This window comes from Schistocerca americana, chromosome 8, assembly GCF_021461395.2.
Source record: "Schistocerca americana isolate TAMUIC-IGC-003095 chromosome 8, iqSchAmer2.1, whole genome shotgun sequence".
Classification (NCBI taxonomy): domain Eukaryota; kingdom Metazoa; phylum Arthropoda; class Insecta; order Orthoptera; family Acrididae; genus Schistocerca; species Schistocerca americana.
The window spans coordinates 312,234,999-312,255,375 of NC_060126.1; the positions used below are offsets into that span (position 1 = coordinate 312,234,999).

Consider the following 20,377-nt stretch of genomic DNA (forward strand, 5'->3'; position numbering starts at 1 on the left):
CTCCCTGAATACAGGGAGGTCCTTTGATCGTGGTCAGGCCAAATATCTCACGAAATAAGAATCAAACGAAAAAACTACAAAGAACGAAACTTGTCTAGCTTGAAGGGGGAAACCAGATGGTGCTATGGTTGGCCCGCTAGATGGCGCTGCCATAGGTCAAACGGATATCAACTGCGTTTTTTTAAACAGGAACCCCCATTTTTTATTACATATTCATGTAGCACGTAAAGAAATATGAATGTTTTAGTTGGACCACTTTTTTCGCTTTGTGACAGATGGCGCTGTAATAGTCACAAACATATGACTCACAATTTCAGATGTACAGTTGGTAACAGGTAGGTTTTTGTAAAAAAAAAATTTAAAAAAATTAAAAAAAGTTCAAATGGCTCTGAGCACTATGGGACTCAACATCTGAGGTCATCAGTCCCCTAGAACTTAGAACTACTTGAACCTAACTAATCTAAGAACATCACACACATCCATGCCCGAGGCAGGATTCGAACCTGCGATCATAGCGGTCGCGCGGTTCCAGACTGAAGCGCCTAGAACCGCCCGACTAGATTTTTTAAATTAAAATACAGAACGTAGGTGCGTTTGAATATTTTATTTCGGTTGTTCCAATGTGATACACGTACCTTTGTGAACTTATCATTTCTAAGAACGCATGCCATTACAGTGTGATTACCTGTAAATACCACACTAATGCAATAAATGCTCAAAATGATATCCGTCAACCTCAATGCATTTGGCAATACGTGTAACGACATTCCTCTCAACACTGAGTAGTTCGCCTTCCGTAATGTTCGCACATGCATTGACAATGTGCTGACGCATGTTGTCATGCATTGTTGGTGGATCACGATAGCAAATATCCTTCAACTTTCCCCACAGAAAGAAATTCGGGGATGTCAGATCCAGTGAACGTGCGGGCTATGGTATGGTGCTTCGACGACCAATCCACCTGTCATGAAATATGCTATTCAATACCGCTTCAACCGCATGCGAGCTATGTGCCAGATATCCATCATGTTGGAAGTACATCGCCAATCTGTCATGAAGTGAAACATCTTGTTGTAACATCGGTAGAACATTACGTAGGAAATCAGCATACATTGCACCATTTAGATTGCCATTGATAAAATGGGGGCCAATTATCCTTCCTCCTTTAATGCCCCACCATACATTACCCCGCCAAGGTCGCTGATGTTCCACTTGTCGCAGCCATCGTGGATTTTCCGTTGCCCAATAATGTATATTAAACTGGTTTACATTACCGCTGCTGGTGAATGACGCTTCGTCGCTAAATAGAATGCGTGCAAAAAATCTGTCATCGCCCCGTAATTTCTCTTGTGCCCAGTGGCAGAACTGTACACGACGTTCAAAGTCGTTGGCATGCAATTCTTGGTGCATAGAAATATGGTACGGGTGCAATCGATGTTGATGTAGCATTCTCAGCACTGACGTTTTTGAAATTCTCGATTCTCCCGTGATTGGTCTGCTACTGATGTGCGGATTAGCCGCGACAGCAGCTAAACCACCTACTTGGGCACCATCATTTGTTGCAGGTCGTGGTTGACGTTTCACATGTGGCTGACACTTCCTGTTTCCTTAAATAACGTAACTATCCGGCGAACGATCTGGACACTTGGATGATGTCATCCAGGATACCGAGCAGCATACATAGTACATGCCCATTGGGCATTTTGATCACAATAGCCATACATCAACACAATATCGACCTTTTCCGCAATTGGTATACGGTCCATTTTAACAGGGGTAATGTATCACGAAGCAAATACCGTCCGCACTGACGGAATGTTACGTGATACCACGTACTTATATGTTTGTGACTATACAGCACCATCTATCACAAAGCGAAAAAAATGGTCCAACTAAAACATTCATATTTCTTTACGTGCTACATGAATATGTAATAAAAAATGGGGGTTCCTATTTAAAAAAACGCAGTTGATATCCGCTTGACCTATGGCATCGCCATGTAGTGGGCCAACCATAGCGCCCTCTGGTTTCCCCCTTCAAGCTAGACGAGTTTCGTTCTTTGTAGTTTTTTCGTTTGATGCTTATTTCGTGAGATATTTGGCCAGGTCACTATCAATGGACCACCCTGTGGTATGTGAAACTGTTTCTCTTCTGATTTAATATTTACCTATTAAGATTTTGAATATTTCTCATGTTTTTAGCCAGATGGCATCATCCAAAAGACATGATTTATTGGCGATCCAACTTCTTGCCATCTTCACTCATTCCTGATGACTAACTGTTTTCTGCTGGTCACCTCTTCTATCCCCTCCTCCCCTGCCAGCAGCCCCTAGCTGGCCGTGTTGGGGCATGAGCCTGGAACAGCGGTGAGCAAATGCATTTCCAGGGCATGATCTGATGTCCTCTGTCCCACTGCCACCAGCACTGGAACGTGTATCAGCTGGCATGGTGACAACAGGCTTGTCCTCTTCAGTTGCCATGATAGGAGCAGGTTGCCATGTAGACTGCCACTGCATTTTGACTATGCTCGGTGCTGGGTCCCAGGCCTTGCTCAATTGCAAACCACTGCCTTTATTTATTTCTCTATCATGTAGTTGAATCATTACAGCCAGTTTTAATGTACAATTCCAGAAGATGTTGGACTATTTCAACAATACGGCGCCATCGTAATTCAAGACATGACCATGAGAAATGTAGAGATGTTGGCTACAGCAGACTTTGTAGCCTGTTAATTGTCTGTGTAGCGTTAATGCTCCCTGCATCTCTTCTGTATCATTTCGATAGTCTGGCATACATAGGCTTGCTGCACTGGCAAGGATGTTGTAGACTCCTGGTTTATGGAGCCCTGGGTCATCCTGGACTGACCCCAATAAGGGTTTCATTTTGGCTGGTGGGCAGAAAATGCGTTTGACATTGTGTTTCTGGAGTATTCTTACAAATTTCATTGGTGTGTTAGTCAGATATGGTATCGTCGTCATTGCAAAATATCTCTCTTCATCATCAGCCAGCTAAGGCCCCAGTTGCTGTGGTCTTATGGCACAATGTATTGTAACAGTTCATACTGAACATCATTTAAAGATGCTGCAGTTCAAGTGCTAGACTGTATTTGTTCAAGAGTTGATGTGCTATTTGCACCAGTTTGCTAGGTATACTATAGATACTGTGTCCTAATGTGCCATCTTATCTTTAATTACTGAACATGTCCAGAAATTGAAGCTGATTATTTTTTTTATTCACTGTGTGAAACTGATGTTTTGGTGCAGTGAATTCACGTATTGCAGGAAATCTTACAGATGAAGTCCTCCATGTGGCCAGATTATGAACATATATCATCTACATATGGAAAAAATAGCGTGAGGACTTGTAGCTGTGGACACCAGGGCTTCTCCTTGAAATGCTCCCATAAACGTGTCACATATCACTAATGTCAGCAAGTAACCCTTGCCAGTCCATCTGTTTGTTCAGAGTTGCCTATTTCCATCAAATAGAAAGTAGGTTTATGTAAGCGTAAATTCAGATTCATTAGCACTGACCCAAACTTTCCGGGTCTGAAGCCTAGAGAGTCTCTTAGAGGTACCCTTGCTAAGAGAAACACCACAGTGAAGTTCACCATGACGTCTTTGTGGAAAGGCTAATTCGAGAACATTTTTCCATACAACTGACTTACCATTCAGTGCCGTCCTCCCCCTTCTTCCTTTATACACTTTCTCCATGTTAGTTTCTGGTACCAATAGTCATATGCACTACATACTAACAATCCATTTGGGTATTTCAGCTTAGGGCGCCAAGTAGCTGCTACTAATTGTGATATGTCCTGTATAGAAATATTACAGTTGTGGTGTCTCTGGCATCCCTTTCAGCTAGGCGCCCCAAGTGGTGGCTTGTGTCACTTGCCCCTGCCAGTGTGGGAAATGTATATAGTACATACTATCCTGATGGTACAGGAGAGATGCACAGAGTATAAATGCCACACAGACAAGGAACAACAAATAAAGTCTGCTTGGCTGAGGCAGAAGTCATGGAGTTGCCAGATGAAATGTGCTATATTCCATACGTAATGCTAGAATTTGCCAGCAGAGAGACTAAGCATTATTCTCAGGTGTTTTGCTAATCATATGTTGGTCCACCTATATTGCTAAAAATCTGCCAAATGGCAGTCCTCTCTTGTGAACTTTAGGTAGTCAGTAAAGCCTAGACAGTGCAGTTGCTCATGTGTAAAGTTTCTTCACTGTCATATTTTGGAATGAATATTGGTCACCTGAATTTGCTGCACCAAAACATTTATTTCACATTGAAGGAACAAAAAAATAATAAACTTTCATTTCTGGATGTGTTCATCAAGCGAGAACTAGATGCCGCATTAGGACACAGTGTCTGTTGAAAACCCACGCATACAGATTTGTACTTGCATACCTCCAGCTGTTCTCCCACTTTAGAACAAGAATGTGTCCTATGCACTCTAGTGCACAGAGCACATGAAAGCATGGACCAAGGTAGTGCAGCAGCTGAACAGGAGCACCTAGAGGCAATGTTCATTTAAAAGGTTTATGGCAACCACCACATACAATGTGCAATAATACCAAAGAAGCTGCGGCCACAGTTCCCTGAGAATGAACAGAAATGTGTTGTGACAGCAGTTATCCCATACATCAGGAACACATCAACGACAGCTAGAAAAAGCTTTGTTGGGATCAGTTAAGCATGACATAGGACTCTGTAAATGGGAGACTACCGCACCCCCTGTCAGTGTGGGAAATGTATGTAGGCCACGGTATCCAGATGGTACAGGAGAGATGCATGGAACATAAATGTCACACAGACAATAAATTTCCAATAAAGTCTTCTGTAGCAGAGCACTGTCTCTCCAACAGGCATTTCACGAATTATGACTGCACTGTTGCAACAGTCCAACACCTTCTGGAATTGTATTCTAAAAGCAGATGTAGAGTTCTGCATACTCAATGAACTAATAAATAAAGACAAAAATTTTCTATTAAGCAAGACCTAAGACCCAGCCTTGAGCATGACAAAACCACAGCAACAGCCTGCATGGATATCTGCTCCCACTGTGGCATCCAAAGAAGACAAGGGTGTGTTGTCACCATCCCAGTTGAGATTTGCATCTATTTGCATCTGGCACTGATGGCAGTGGGTCTGAGAACACCAGATTGCGCCCCACTGGGATGCTTCCCCTGCCACTGCGCCAGGTCTGTTCCTGTAATGGCTGATTAGAGGCTGCATGCAGGAGAAAAGGATATAAAGTTGGCACCCGGCAGAAGACAAGAAGTAATCAGGAATTTCTGATGATGGCAAGAAGTCAGCTTGTGAAAGTATAATGCTGTCTGAATGACACCATCTTGATGAATACATGTGAAATATTCAAAATCTTCCTGCAATCTGAAATCTAAAATCAAATAACTATTTAGATATTCAGTAAATAACACATTATGAGTTAAAAATAAAAGATGCTCATGTATATCCTTTTACTACATTATAACAATGGAAACAATCAATTACTGACAAAATTATTTAATTTGACAGATAAAAAATCTACTCACTAAGCGGTGATAGAACACATACATAAACAATTGTTGCAATTGGTAAGCTTTTGGAGCCAGTGGTTCCTTCTTCAGGCAGAAGGGCTAAAGAGGAAGGAAGAAAGTGAAGAACAAGGGCTGGAGAGGTCTAGGAAAAGAGGTAGATTTCAGGAAAGTCACCCATATGGGATGAGGAGGAAAGATTGATTGTTAAGGACTGCATCGGACAAGATTTGAAAACCTGAGAGTTTAAAGATGGAACACAGGGTAATATGGAAGACAGAGATTACTACTAAAACATAGTGCATGAGTTAATTAGAGTGAAATATTTTAGTAGTAATCTCTGTATTGCATATTACCTTACTTTCATCTTTAAGCTCTCAGGTTTTCAAATCTCGTCTAATGCAGTCCCCAACAATCAGTCTTTCCTCCTCATCCCATATGGTAAGTCTCCCCTGACCTGCGGTTCTGGGTGACTTTCCCAAAATCTACCCCTTCTCCTAGACCTCTCCAGTCCTTTTCCTTCAACCTTCTTCCTTACCCTTCAACCATGAAGAAGGAGCCACTGGCTCTGAAAGCTTGCCAGTTACAGCAGTCTTTTATGGGTGTGTTCTGCCGCCACTTGGTGAGTAGATTTTTTACCTTTACTACATTAGTCATATGTCTTATAATAACATCCTTCAGTCTGGAACATAATTTATTATCAAATATATTTCATTAACTCAGTTCCCTGAAAAACTGTTGTAGTGTGGTTCTGAATTCTCCACTTTACTTGCTCTTGAGTATATGGTACTCCACCACAATGAAAAATCATGAATGCTGTAAAATAAACTTACCATAAAACAGTCAAGTTTTGTGTTGAAGCTAACAATGGATTCAGGTGATAGTAGATAATACAGAATAACTGGGGAAGCTGAAGTCATTTCAGGTGTGTAGAATAATTTTTTGTGTTTTCACACAGGGCAGCAAAATGTAATGGCTGTCTCTGATAAATTTTTCACAGTTTTCTTGCCACAACAGATATGTTTGTATACTTAAGCTGTCAGCCACTTAATATGTCATTGTTGTCAAGAGTAAACTACCATACTAATAGGCTATGTGGTACTTTCATACATAGTGGGCCATCAAATTAAATGTCACAACATGAACCATGGACCTTGCCGTCAATGTGGAGGCTTGCGTGCCTCAGCGATACAGATAGCCATACCATAGGTGCAACCACAATGGAGGGGTATGTGCTGAGAGGTCAGACAAACATGTGGCCCCTGAAGAGGGGCAGCAGCCTTTTCAGTATTTGCAGGGGCAACAGTCTGGATGAATGACTGATCTGGCCTTGTAACACTAACCAAAATGGCCTTACTGTGCTGGTACTGCGAACAGCTGAAACCAAGGGGAAACTACAGCTGTAATTTTTCCTGGGGGCATGCAGCTTTACTGTATGGTTAAATGATGATGGCGTCTTCTTGGATAAAATATTACAGAGGTAAATTAGTCCCCGATTCGGACCTCCGGGCGGGGACTACTCAGGAGGACGTTGTTATCAGGAGAAAGAAAACTGGTGTTCTATGGATCGGGGTGTGGAATGTCAGATCCCTTAATTGGGCAGGCAGGTTATAAAATTTAAAAAGGGAAATTGGTAGGATAAAGCTACATATAGTGGGAATTAGTGAAGTTCGGTGGCAGGAGGAACGAGACTTCCGGTCAGGTGAATATAGGGTTATAAATACAATATCAAATAGGGGTAACGCAGGAGAAGGTTCAATAATGAATAGGAAAATAGGAATGCATGTGAGAATCATAAAAGAAGGTTGTATACATGGAAGAAGCCTGGAGATACTGGAAGGTCTCAGATAGATTGTATAATGGTGAGACAGAGATTCAGGAACCAGGTTTTAAATTGTAAGACATTTCCAGGGACAGATGTGGACTCTGACCACAGTCTATTGGTTATGAACTGTAGAGTAAAACTGAATAAACTGCAAAAAGGTGTGAATTTGAAGAGATGGGACCTGGCTAAACTGAAAGAACCAGAGGTTGTAGAGAGCTTCAGGGAGAGCATTAGGGAGCGATTGACAAGAAATACAGTAGAAGAAGAATGGGTAGCTTTGAGAGATGAAATAGTGAAGGTAGCAGAGGATCAAATAGGTAAAAAGATGAGGGACAATAGAAATCCTTGGGTAACAGAAGATATAATGAATTTAATTGATAAAGGAGAAAATACAAAAATGCAGTAAATGAAGCAGGAAAAAAGGAATACAAATGTCTCAAAAATGAGATCGACTGGAAGTGCAAAATGGCTGAGCAGGGTTGGCTAGAGGACAAATGTAAGGATGTAGAGGCATGTCTCACAAGGGATAAGACAGATACTGCCTACAGGAAAATTAAAGAGATCTTTGGGGAAAAGAGAACCACTTGTATGAATATCAAGAGCTCAGATGTAACCCCAGTTCTAAGCAAAGAAGGGAAAGCAGAAATGTGGAAGGAGTATATAGAGGGTCTATACAAGGGCAATGTTCTTGAAGACAATATTACAGAAATGGAAGAGAATGTAGTTGAAGATGAAATAGGAGATATGATACTGCATGAAGAGTTTGACAAAGCAATGAAAGACCTAAGTTGAAACAAGGCCCCGGGAGTAGACAACATTTCATTAGAGCTACTGACAGCCTCGGGAGAGCCAGTCCTAACAAAACTCTACCAGCTAGTGAGCAAGAAGTATGAGACAGGCAAAATACCCTCAGACTTCAAGAAGACTATAATAATTCCAATCCCAAAGAAATCAGGTGTTGAAAGATGTGAAAATTACTGAACTATCAATTTAATAAGCCACGGCTGCAAAATACTAACACGAAGTCTTTACAGATGAATGGAAAAACTGGTAGAAGCCAACTTCGGGGAAGATCAGTTTGGATTCCGTAGAAATGTTGGAACACGTGAGGCAATACTGACCCTATGACTTATCTTAGAAAATAGATTAAGGAACGACAAACCTACATTTCTAGCATTTGTCTACTTAGAGAAAGCTTTTGACAATTTTGACTGGAATACTCTCTTTCAAATTCTGAAGGTGACATGGGTAAAATATAGGGAGCAAAAGGCTATTTACAATTTGTACAGAAACCAGATGGCAGTTGTAAGAGTCGAGGGTCATGAAAGGGAAGCAATGATTGGGAAGGGAGTGAGACAGGTTTGTAGCCTATCCCGGATGTTATTCAGTCTGTATATAGAGCAAGCAGTAAAGGAAACAAAAGAAATATTCAGAGTACGAATTAAAATACGTGGAGAAGAAATAAAAACTTTGAGGTTCGCCGATAACATTGTAATTCTGTCAGAGACAGCAAGGCACCTGGAAGAGCAGCTGAACGGAATGGACAGTGTCTTGAAAGGAGGATATAAGATGAACATCAACAAAAGCAACATGAGAATAATGAAATGTAGTCAAACTAAATCGGGTGATGCTGCGGGAAATGAGATGCTTAAAGTAGTAAACGAATTTTGCTATTTGGGGAGCAAAATATCTGATGACGGTCAAACTAGAAAGGATATAAAATGTAGGCTGGCAATGGCAAGGAAAGCATTTCTGAAGAAGAGAAATTTGTTAACATAGAATATAGATTTAAGTGTGAGGAAGTCGTTTCTGAATGTATTTGTATGGAGTGTAGGCCTGTATGGAAGTGAAACGTGGACGATTAATAGTTTGGACAAGAAGAGATTAGAAGGTTTCAAAATGTGGTGCAACAGAAGAATGTTGAAGATTAGATGGGTTGATCACATAACTAATGAGGAGGTACTGAATAGGATTGGAGAGAAGAGAAATTTGTGGCACAACTTGACTAGAAGAAGGCATCAGTCGGTGGGGCATGGTAAAAGAATACACAAACATTGAAAAGAGCAGACACAACATATATAATTAAGATGATAATGGCCAATGAGCCCTTCAGAGCAGATGTACACCAGGCTCAAACTCTTAAGGGATGAGCTGAAATGCCACAATTAATGAGACAAATGAGTAGGGAAACTATATCAGTAGCATATGGTATAAGTTGAGAATTTGGGTCTGATGGGAGTCATGCTAGGTTAGAGTAGCTGTGGAGACCACTGTTCAGATGGCATAGTGGTCACTGCTTCTACCTAGTAAACAGGAGGCCCAGGTTTGAATCCTGGTTCAACACAAATTTTCAGATTGCCCCATTGATATTAATCAGTTCTCACTGGCAGCTAATGTCTTTAAGTCCTTTGTGTCTTACTGAGAAAGAAATGTTAAATCCCCACATTGCTCCTAAAGGAATTAATTGGCACAAGAGAGTTTTCTTTATAATTAAATTATTCCTTTCCTCTGTTAAAAAGCTTAGTTTGGTTTTTCTTTCATCAGGAGAAGCTGTGTCACTGGACTGACAAAAAACTAGATAGGCCTACTGTTTCCTTGCAGAATCTTTATGGACTTAAACAGCTAGGAGAAGATCTAGGTCAAAAATCAAGATTGTTGTGACAGTACTCTAAAATTTTCCCTATACTTTATGGTGTCTTTTGTGATGTTGAATCCTCTCAGATCCATTTCTGTCTCTACCAGCCATCCTGTAGAACTTTTTAATTTGGTAATGAAACTGAATATGCTCTTGGTTAGCTTCATTCTGTTAAAATGGCTCTCAAACATTAATTTATTCTTCCTTATTGTTTTTCAGAACGTTTTCTTTTCTTTTCTCATTCTTCTTCCTCACTTCTTTTATTCATTGTAAGATAATCAGATCCATATAGTGTTTCCAGAATAATCACTGTTGTGTAGGGATAAATTTTTGCCTGCAATGATACTGATATCTTATATTTTTTTGGTTGAGTTGGTAAGATAATTCCATTTTCTTTAAACTTTTTTTTGCTTTTGGTGTTATCTAATCCATTGTTTATGTATCAGTTCTTCCAAATACTCGAACTATGAACTCTTTTGGTGTTTCCATGTTGTGTTTGTATATATTTTTCTCTGTTGTGTTTATGTTAAATGTACTTGGTTTTCTGTAATGACATTTGTAATCCAGCTTTATCTGCAATTTTATGAAGTGCTTCTCAGTATCTTCACATTGGTGTTTGTGACAAAGCAAGCTGGGATAATTTTAACTTACCTCTTGTTTTGCCACCTGCCTCCTTAAAATTATTTTTTTTTCAATTTTAACTAATTACCATTAACATGTTGTTGTTGTGGTGGTCTTCAGTCCTGAGACTGGTTTGATGCAACTCTCCATGCTGCTCTATCCTGTGCAAGCTTTTTCATCTCCCAGTACAATTAACATACATGAGTATAATCTGCATTTTCATAAAAGAGAAAGGTTGGCCCTGAGTTTTAAATAATATATAATATAACACCATGTAGGGAAGCAGCCTACTCACGCTGTAGTAAATTCACATCAGTTTCCATTGTGTGCCAGCCAGTCTGCTGTAACTAGCTCTGACGTCATAAATGTTGCGCCTTACCTTAAAAATCAAGCAAATGACCTAAAACTTTTCTAGCATGTCAGGAATAATACTAAATTAATGTGTGTTAAATATCAGTTCGATAACTTCAGTCATTTTCGAAATTTGGACGTTTTTATGAAAAAATCATTGGCGCAACAGAAAAGAGCTAGAGACTTCAAAATTTATATTTAGATTCATCTTTCATAATGATTTAATAAAAACAGTACTTTGGATTTCACAAATTAAGATTTTAGTGGAAATTCATGATTTTCTGGTTTTCGTCTCAAAACTGAAGGAAGCAAGATAGATTAAGTAGGCTAATAAATAAGGCTAGGATGTTTAGATTTAAATAGGTTGGAGGTCCGCTATGATTATGAAGATGTGGAAAGTTTCTTTTTAATACCTATAAAATTATAGCGATAGCGGATCTCAAAAGGGGCAGTTCAGAGCTCATCTACTGCGGGCAGTGTAATTAGATTAATTCTCTCGCCCAGAATATTTAACTTAGCCACGTCAAAATTTTATTATCAATACTTACCTGCGTGCTGAATGCACGTTTAAATTAAGAGCTTCCTCGGCCATCAGCTATAGAAGCTATAAATTATTATGTAACTTGAAGTGGTGCGTTACTAGCCCAGCGGCTAGTCGAGAGAGCCGAAAAGATCAGGCGTTCCCTTCGCCGTCCGCACCGCGGCTTTATATATAAGGACGCTACGCGAGGAAGCAAGGCCCCAGTTCTCTCCAGACGCTGAATGACACGCCATCTGTGTCGGTAGTCACGTCGCATCAGTGTATCTGCTACAAACAGCCTCGGGTGCCGTATTAAGTTACTAGAGATACGCGGAACCATGAAAACATTTCATGTGAAGTGTTAATTCTGGAATGATTTTCATTATCTAGCTTCAGTTGCGTATTGTCGTATTTTCACGTGCCGTCGCGGGACAGACATTCTACCAAATATTTAGCGTGGCGTTTGATGAAATACTCTCATCAAATTATGGCGAGCATTCTTTTTAACATTTAATTCGGACATTTATAGTTGCATTAGCTTATTAGACTCTGAACTGCTCTGTTAGTTAGGTTGTAGGGATACTTGTGTTTTTTATCAGTGAATTTCAGAATATACTCAACTATTTTGGAAAACCGTTTTTGATTAGAAATCCCGGACAATCTCCTAATTCCTCAGAGCTATAAGCTGCAGCTATAATAGTATCTCAATTGAAGTGGGCACTAGGATATCTAATTACTGGCTCCATGTTTTATTAAATCACTTTCTGGGTGCCAAAAAGTAAATAGAGAGCCAGTGTTGAGAACGGCGAAAGACAGCGTTAACAACATACTAAAAGCCAGAAACTGATTCTACATGCAAGTGTTTATACAGCAAATTTATTTATACAAACTTACACACGCCGCCCCACAACCATATCTAATTTTGTGCTTGGTTTGATGTATTTCATTGATTTTCTAATTTATTTTGACTACTCCTATTTAGTATCTTTTATTATAGGGTGAAATCAGTAATTGTTTCATAACTTAAGTTCTATTGTTGACATATAAACAAATATAAATTCTGTACTAATTATAAACATTTGTGAGACGAAGCAACGGCATTCTTAAAGTATCTATTTGGCTCTATTCGAAAACATGTTAGCAAAGCCAGCCCTTAATTAATTCCAAATTAATTAACAGTTTTGTCCAAATTATTGTTTGCATACTTATATTTGTTAATTTCATGATTTAAATAAATAATTTGGATTGATGCTTGTAGTAGAAGAAACTGTTAAAAAGTCAGAATTTTTCAATGTATTCAGTTAATTTAGTGAGTTAAGTTTTAACTATAATTTTTGTAAATTTAACTTTAAACAATTGTAGCAGTATGTGGAGTTTTGCTTGCTAACTATTAATGAGAATTATGGGACATTAGAACAATAGTGCATTGGTCATATATAACTGTTGCTTTTCCTGGACCCAGCTTGATACTCATCAGTTGTGTGTTCTGCTTATTCAGCAGCACTTTGGGTATAAATTTTTTCATAACTGGAAGTAAAGATATGTCTCAGTAATTGTTGGTGTCTGTATTGTCTCCCTTCTTATGTAGTGGATGAATTGTGGCTTATTTCCAAACCTCTGGTATTCCATCTACCTTCCAACAATGTGTAATAACTTCATAAATAGTTTTAGCTGCGTACTTCCCTCCCAGTTTCCACATCCCAGTAAATATCTCATCTTTCACTTGCACTCGGTTGTTTTTCAGCTGGCCATTGTACTTGCTACTTGATGCAGTGTCAGTGGTTCTGAAGACAGGTTTTCCTTTTTGTATTGTCTAAAAATTAGTCATAGCATTTGTACATTGTAGATGAAAAGTTTATTGAAGTATTTTGTTAGCAGCTCACATTTATCTTTGATGTTATCAGTCAGTTAGCATGTTGATACTTTGAAGAGAAGGCTCATTGCTTTGTATCCTGTAATTTCTTGTTTGAAAATTTTGTTGTTCCATCTTAAATTTGTATCTATTTCCTCTAACCTTTTTTGTCATATTTCAATTTCTCTATTCTAGCAATTTTTTATACCTCTTTCCTAATCTCGGTGACTGTATTCCAGTCTCTTTCCTTTTTATGGGTGTTCCATTTTTCCTAGTTGTTACTCTGTGCTTTATTGCTTCATCACACACCTTGTTCACCAACCATGTTTCCTACTTCTTGGTGGCTATTCTAGTTCTTTCACCATTTCTATCATTGCTTCTCTGATCTCATCCCAATCTCCCATCAGCTGTGTGTGAAGCCAGAAGCTTTGTTATGAATTTGTTCCTGTTGTCTGACAAAAATTTTGTGTCATTTCTATGAATTTTTCTAATTTTAATATTTGGTTTTATACCAAAATATGACTCTTTATTTCTGTTAAAAAGCAGTCTGTGTCCATGCCTAATCCTCTTCTGAACATATATGCAGGATATCATTGTTCTTATTGGTGCACATGTGTATGTGACTATTTCCTACTATTCTCTTGTATTTCCTGTCCGTGCTAGTCTGTAATTTAAGTCTCCTAGTTGTATGTGGTGCTTTGATATTTTTCATGTGTCTAGTGTTTACCAAAATTCTACAACTTTTTCTGTTTTTTTTTTCCTGTTGTCATTGCTGGTACATGCATTCGCATTAATGATGGTATAGCCATTGTTTGCTGAATGAATGAAAGAAGTGATATATGCCATGATGGGTATGTAAAATTTGTCATGGATACTGTTGGATTCCATTTGAAACCTTGAAGCTGTTCCAAGCATTGTGGCTATCTGTTTAGTTTTTATGCTCAGTATCCCCTTACAAAAGTCCTGTAACCATATGATTCAAATGCATTTTCATCTTCATTCTAGTTTCCTGAAGTGCTAGTTTGGATATATTGAATTTGTTTAATACACCCATCAATTCAGTCTGCGCTGAAGTATAATGTCCAGTGAGCACAATAGAAGTTTTTTTCTTTGGGCTTTTGAGGGAAGTTCTACAAAGCTACAGCTCCTCTTTATATGATGTTCTCAGAACTCCAAAACCAATGGCCGAGTTGCATCACTGTTTCTAGTGATGAAGGACTGTTGACGTCCTGGTGTATTTTTCCATTCAGTGTTTATTGTCATGTCATGGTTAAAAGTAAATTAGGTAGGATAATAACCCCTTTGTGGGTTGTTACATCTGTGATCAAATTGCCAGAGGGGTTTGACAGGCCACTGAATATGGGAACAAATGCCTTTTATAGCTGACTGCTTTAGTTACATAGTCTACTGATTTAACTGAATAATTATTATTGTTGTATTTTGTTTTTGGAAAGTAGCTTATATGGCCAGTCATATTAGATGAGCACATCATAGTATTTGGGTGATGATTCATAGGTGGGTGAGCATTCATTGATTAATTAACACAAACCAACTACAGTTTGCAGTGGCATGAGTGATGAAAGAAGTGTCACATACTTGAGGGAATGAGAAGTAGTCCATTCAAAGTGAACTATACTGGTTATTGTGTTAATCTGCGGCATTATCATCTAGCAAATACATTAATATATCTACAGTAATGTAATTTCTTTTGGACTCTCAGGTGTAGAAATGATGCCAAAACTACTAAACAATAGAATCTTGTTTCAGGAAAGGCAAATAATGAATTTTGTGTAGGCTGTTTAAAAAGAACTCAACTGTAACACTTAAGGCATATGTAATCGGCTTGTCACACTTTGGTTTCAATTGACAGACAACACTGGCCATCAAGTCTCTAGAATCCCAAACAATTGTGAACATGTCAAATATTTTTCTATTTCACAAAAGTAATGTAGTAATTAAACACATTTATGGTATTGTTCATATGAAACTTTGATTTGTATTTCAATAAAAAGATTGGGTTTATTGTACACAATAAATTAAGATACATGTTTATTAACAAAAATAAATTTATCGCTTCATTGCTAATGAAGTATATAAGGTTTCATGCGTACACACATGGCAGTACTATAGGAAAGCACTACACTTTCTTTGGTGATGTAGATAAATAAATAAACATTATTCCACTTGTGTGGAATTCCTCGTATCTGTAGCAGTGTCTGCTGATTTGTTTGTGTTGGTGTAGAGCTTACGCAGATGTGTTACAACTTGGTTTCTGCTCTGTGTTGGATCCGGAGCCATTGTAGGTATTTCAGTTTTAGTCTCCTGCAGATTTACCTGCAACATAAATATCACAGTGTCAATGCTCTGTTATGTAAATCGATTTGACTCATAAATTTATGAGCACAAAAGTGATCAAGGACATATCTGAAACTAAGTTGTACTGTTTATAAGCTCCATTTAGCCTGCAAACATTGACGTGAAGTCAATATTGAATGTGAAAGAAGTATAAAAGACTGAGTATCTAGCAGATAACGTAGATAATTAGATTGCAGATTTCCAGTCCATCAATAACAATACTGGATGTTCCCCAAGGTTCAATTCTATGTCATTTTTCCCTTCCTAGTGTATGTTAATGATATTGGTCAATGTTCTCAGTTCATATGCAGTAAGCTAAATAGATGACACTTCTCTTTTGTTTTAGAGGCAATACTGTAATGATCTACAACCAGTTGAAAATTGTGGTGTAACAAAAGTAAACTCAAATTTTCCTCATCCGGGCTTAAACACTACTGCACTCTAAGACAAAAACCTGATGCACCTTGAAGGAATTATCCAAATGGGATGGAAATCAATAGAAGTGATGTATATGTGCAGACAAACCAATGATTACAATTTCAGAAAATTTGGCTGGTTTATTCAAGAGAAAGAGCTTCACAAACTGAGCAATTCAATGATGTGTAGGTCCACCTCTGGCCCTTATGGAAGCAGTAATTTGTTTGGCACTGTTTGATAGCATTGTTGAATGTTCTCCTGAGGGATGTCATACCCAATTCCGTGCAACTGGTGTGTTAGATCATGAAAATCCCGAGCTGGCTGAAGAGCCCTACCCAGAATTCTCCAAATGTTCTCAGTTGGGGAGAGATCCAGTGACGTTGCTGACCAAGGGAGAGTTTGGAAAGCTTAAAGATAAGCAGTAGGAATTTGCACCTTGTTAGGCAGGTGTTTTATTGCTAAAATGTAGGCCCAGGATGGCTTGTCAAGAAGGGCAACAAAATGAAGTGTAGAATACTGTCGATGTACCGCTGTATCCCACCACCATCTGGGGTGTCTGCAGACATGTCTTCATCTTGGTATAGCACTGATTTGAGTGGAATTGTCTCACTGATGAGTCCTGCTTTGACTTGAGCCTCGATGACCAGTGTGGATGTGTGTGGAGATGCCTCAGGCAATGGTTGGATACTGTTGCCCACTGCATCTATATCTACATGTACGTGGATACTCTGCAAATCACATTTAAGTGCCTGGCGGAGGCCACTGTATTGCCTGACAACCAGGAATGATTGTCTTGGGTTAAAAATCAAAATCTGTACGACTGCATTATTAATCCAGTTTCTTATGGCTGTTTATCTTGTTTAATATACACATTAAATTGTTCAGTATCCCTGAAGTTTCTTTTTTATGAAGATGTCTGAAGAATATAGTGAATGAATGAATTTTGCACCACTCAGACATGAGTCCACTGCTTTAATCACATCAATCTCTACATCTATCTATCTATATACTCTGCAATCCTTTGCAGAGTGGTACTATTGTACGATGTATTATGATTTGTTTCCGTATCTTTTGCATATGGATGACAGGAAGAAAAATTCTGAAATGCCTTTTTGCATCCTATATTAAATCTAACTTTATCTTCCCTATACCTTTTTGACATCTTCTTTGGATATGCTAGTCAGCTTTTTGCGCTTTCCTTGCTTCTTCTGCCACGTTTTATTTTGATTTTCCATCACTTTCTCTATTTTGTGATCACCAAGTCTGATGTTAAGTTTACTGCTAATTTTTATTACTTTCAAGTTTCTTTTAATTTACTCTAAATCCATAGCATTATCTCATTATGCTGTTCATTCTATTCAACAGGCCATGCAATTTGTCCTCACTTTCACTCCAGATAGCAATGTCATCAGTGAAACTTATCATTGATATCCTTTCATCTTTAATTTTAATTCCACTTCAGAAACTTTTATTTATTTCTGACTTTGCTTCTTCAGCATACAGATTGAACAGTAGGGGTGAAAGTATACATCTACTTCTTACACGACTTTTAATCCCATATCTTCCTGCTTTGTCTTCCATTCTTATTTTCTTCTTAGTTCTTGCACACATTTTATGTTACCTGTTTCTAGCTGTAGTTATGTCTGAGAATTTCAAACAGTTTTGCACCTCCTGCTACAGTCAAACACTTTTTCTAGGTTGACAACTGTTACAAAGAAGTCTTAATTTTTCATAACACGTTAAATGATACTGGTAAATGTAAATGTATACCACTGGAATTAAATGCTGTTCATTCGTTTATTTCCTACAAACAATCTATTGTATTGGTATTGAAATATTAATAGTAGTATCTCTGATGAGTATGAATACAATTTTAGATTCATAAGTCAGTAGGCTAGAGATATTAGCTAACAAGTTAGTTATGATATGAATATTTACTGATGGTATTTGAGGTACTTCTCTTCAGGCCTGATTTTGTGTTTACCTGTGTATTTACTCTTCTGATATAAATGACCATAAATTCAATACTTATTGTTGTACTGGATGCAACTGTCTCTTTGGTACCGTACTTTTATCTTTCCTAAAGCCAGAGAAATATACATAGTGAAATAGCACAAAATAAACCTGGTGTTGGTGGAGTTAGGGTTATGATCAATAAAATGTCTGGGAATAAGAGTGAAAGGATGTGTGCTATATAATGAAAGATGTCAGATTACAAACAAAATCAAGAGACATAATCATAAACCACATATATATGCTGACAACAGGATGTGAATGGGATGAACTGATATAATGTGTAATTGCCTCAAATAGATCGTCGGAAAAGTTAAGACTGGCCTTGCACCTAGGTATATGCAAGGATATGTGCCATGAGCTGAGGAGCTGGGGTAGGGGTAGACAAGGCAAAGGATCTGTTTCTGAACAAAGTTTGGAGGATAATTTTGGTCTTTGAAGGCTTCTGTGAGATTCTTTACATATTTGGAGAGGGACAGCTCAGTGTCTAGGCCATATTGAAGGGACTTCGTGGTATAGAATGGATGGTAGTTGTTGAAGTAGAGCTATTGTTGTTGGTCGGTAGGTTTGAAGTGGATGGAAGTATTGTTATAGCCACACTTGAGGTGTCTGTCAACATCAAGGAAGGTGGCTTGTTGTGTTGAGGAGAATCAAGTAAAGTGAATGAGTTACAAGGTTTTGAGGTTTTGGAGGAAGGTGGCTAGGGTGTCCTCACCCTCAGTGCAGATCACAAAGATGTCATCAGTGAAAATGAACCAAGTAAGGGGTTTGGGATTTTGGGTGGTTAGGAAGGATTCCTCTAGATGAGGATGGTGAGATGTGGGTGCCTAGTGATGTACTGTGGATTTGTTTGCAAATGATGCCTTCAAAGGAGAAGCAAATGTGAATGAGGTTATTATTGGTGACCAGGAAGGTGGTTGTATGTTTGGAGCCAGCTGTTCATTGTGAAAGGTAGTGTTTAGTAGCTGCAAGACCATAGGCATTGAGGGCACTAGTGTAGATGGAGGTGGCATTGACAGTGATGAGCAGGGTGTCAGTTGGTAAATGAACAGGAACTGTGGAGAGTGAGTGGAGGGAATAGTTGGTGTCATTTACATAGGAGAATGGATTACAAGTAATATACTGGAGTTGCTGATCCATAAAACCAGAGTTTTCCTCAGTTGACGCACAGTAATTGGCCACAGAGAGGAATCCTGGGTGTTTGAATTTATGGACTCTAGGTAGGATATAGAAGATAGGGATGTGGAGAATGGTATGGGTGAGGGGAGAGATAGATTGAGAGGAGAGGTTCTTTGTTAGGCCTAAGGATCTGAGGAGGTATTAACATTGCTGGAACATAATTCCCTCAAATCCCTTAACATGGAAACCAGCCTTACATCTGCAAAAAGAACCACAACCCACCACCTAAAATCTGATCCCAACCTTATAATCCTACCTACTGACAAAGGCTTCATGACTGTGGTTATGAACAGCAGGGATTATCTGGTGGAGAGACTCCATTAGCTGTTGGATAAATCCACTTGCAAACCCTGCCGCAATGACACCATTCCAGATATTCAGCAGGATCTCTAGTCCCTCTACAATCCCTAGGCCCATCCCAGGGCCTCTCTACTGAGCCTCTCTCTCCCCTCCCCTCATTCCAACCACTCCTGAGACTCCTACCTTCTACATGCTTTTTAAATTCCATAAACCCAGGGAGCCAGGATGGCCCATAGTGGCTAATTACTGTGTCCCCATTGAAACAATCTCTGATCTCATGGACCAACACCTTCAGCTATTTTCTATTATCTTTTCATCCATATTAGAGACACCAACCATTAACTCTGCCAACTCAACACAATCCCTGTTCTTTTACCACCTGGCACTCTGCTGCTTGTCACTGTCAATGCCACTTCCCTCTATCCTCATCAATGCCAATGGCATTTTTGCTATTGAACATTAAGTTTCCCAATACACAGCTGACTCCATACATACAACTTCCTTCCTGGTCACCATGACCACCTTTATTGTCTCCCAAATTAGTTATTGTCTGAAGAAATAAATCCATAGTACAGCAATGAGCAAATGCACAGCACCATTCTACACCAACCTATTCATGGGCCTATTCAGAAATCCATCTGACCCATCCAGAACCTCAAGTGCCTCACACGGTTCTGATACATTGATGACATTATTGTGATCCTCCAGAACCTCAAAAACTTCTCCGCCATTCCTTTCACCTATTCCTCCTTAACCCAATGAACCACCT

The 20,377-nt window shown here is 38.9% G+C and overlaps 1 protein-coding gene across 1 annotated transcript in view; it reads right to left on the minus strand.

The window, feature by feature from the left end:
- Window positions 1–15,432: 15,432 nt before the first annotated feature.
- LOC124545412 overlaps window positions 15,433–20,377 on the minus strand; it is a 133,867-nt gene continuing 128,922 nt past the window's right edge. Inside the window, exon 4 of the mRNA XM_047124330.1 lies at window positions 15,433–15,678. Within this exon, the coding sequence (XP_046980286.1) occupies window positions 15,520–15,678 (159 nt within the window). The 3' untranslated portion in view covers window positions 15,433–15,519. The remainder of the gene's footprint in view (window positions 15,679–20,377) is intronic.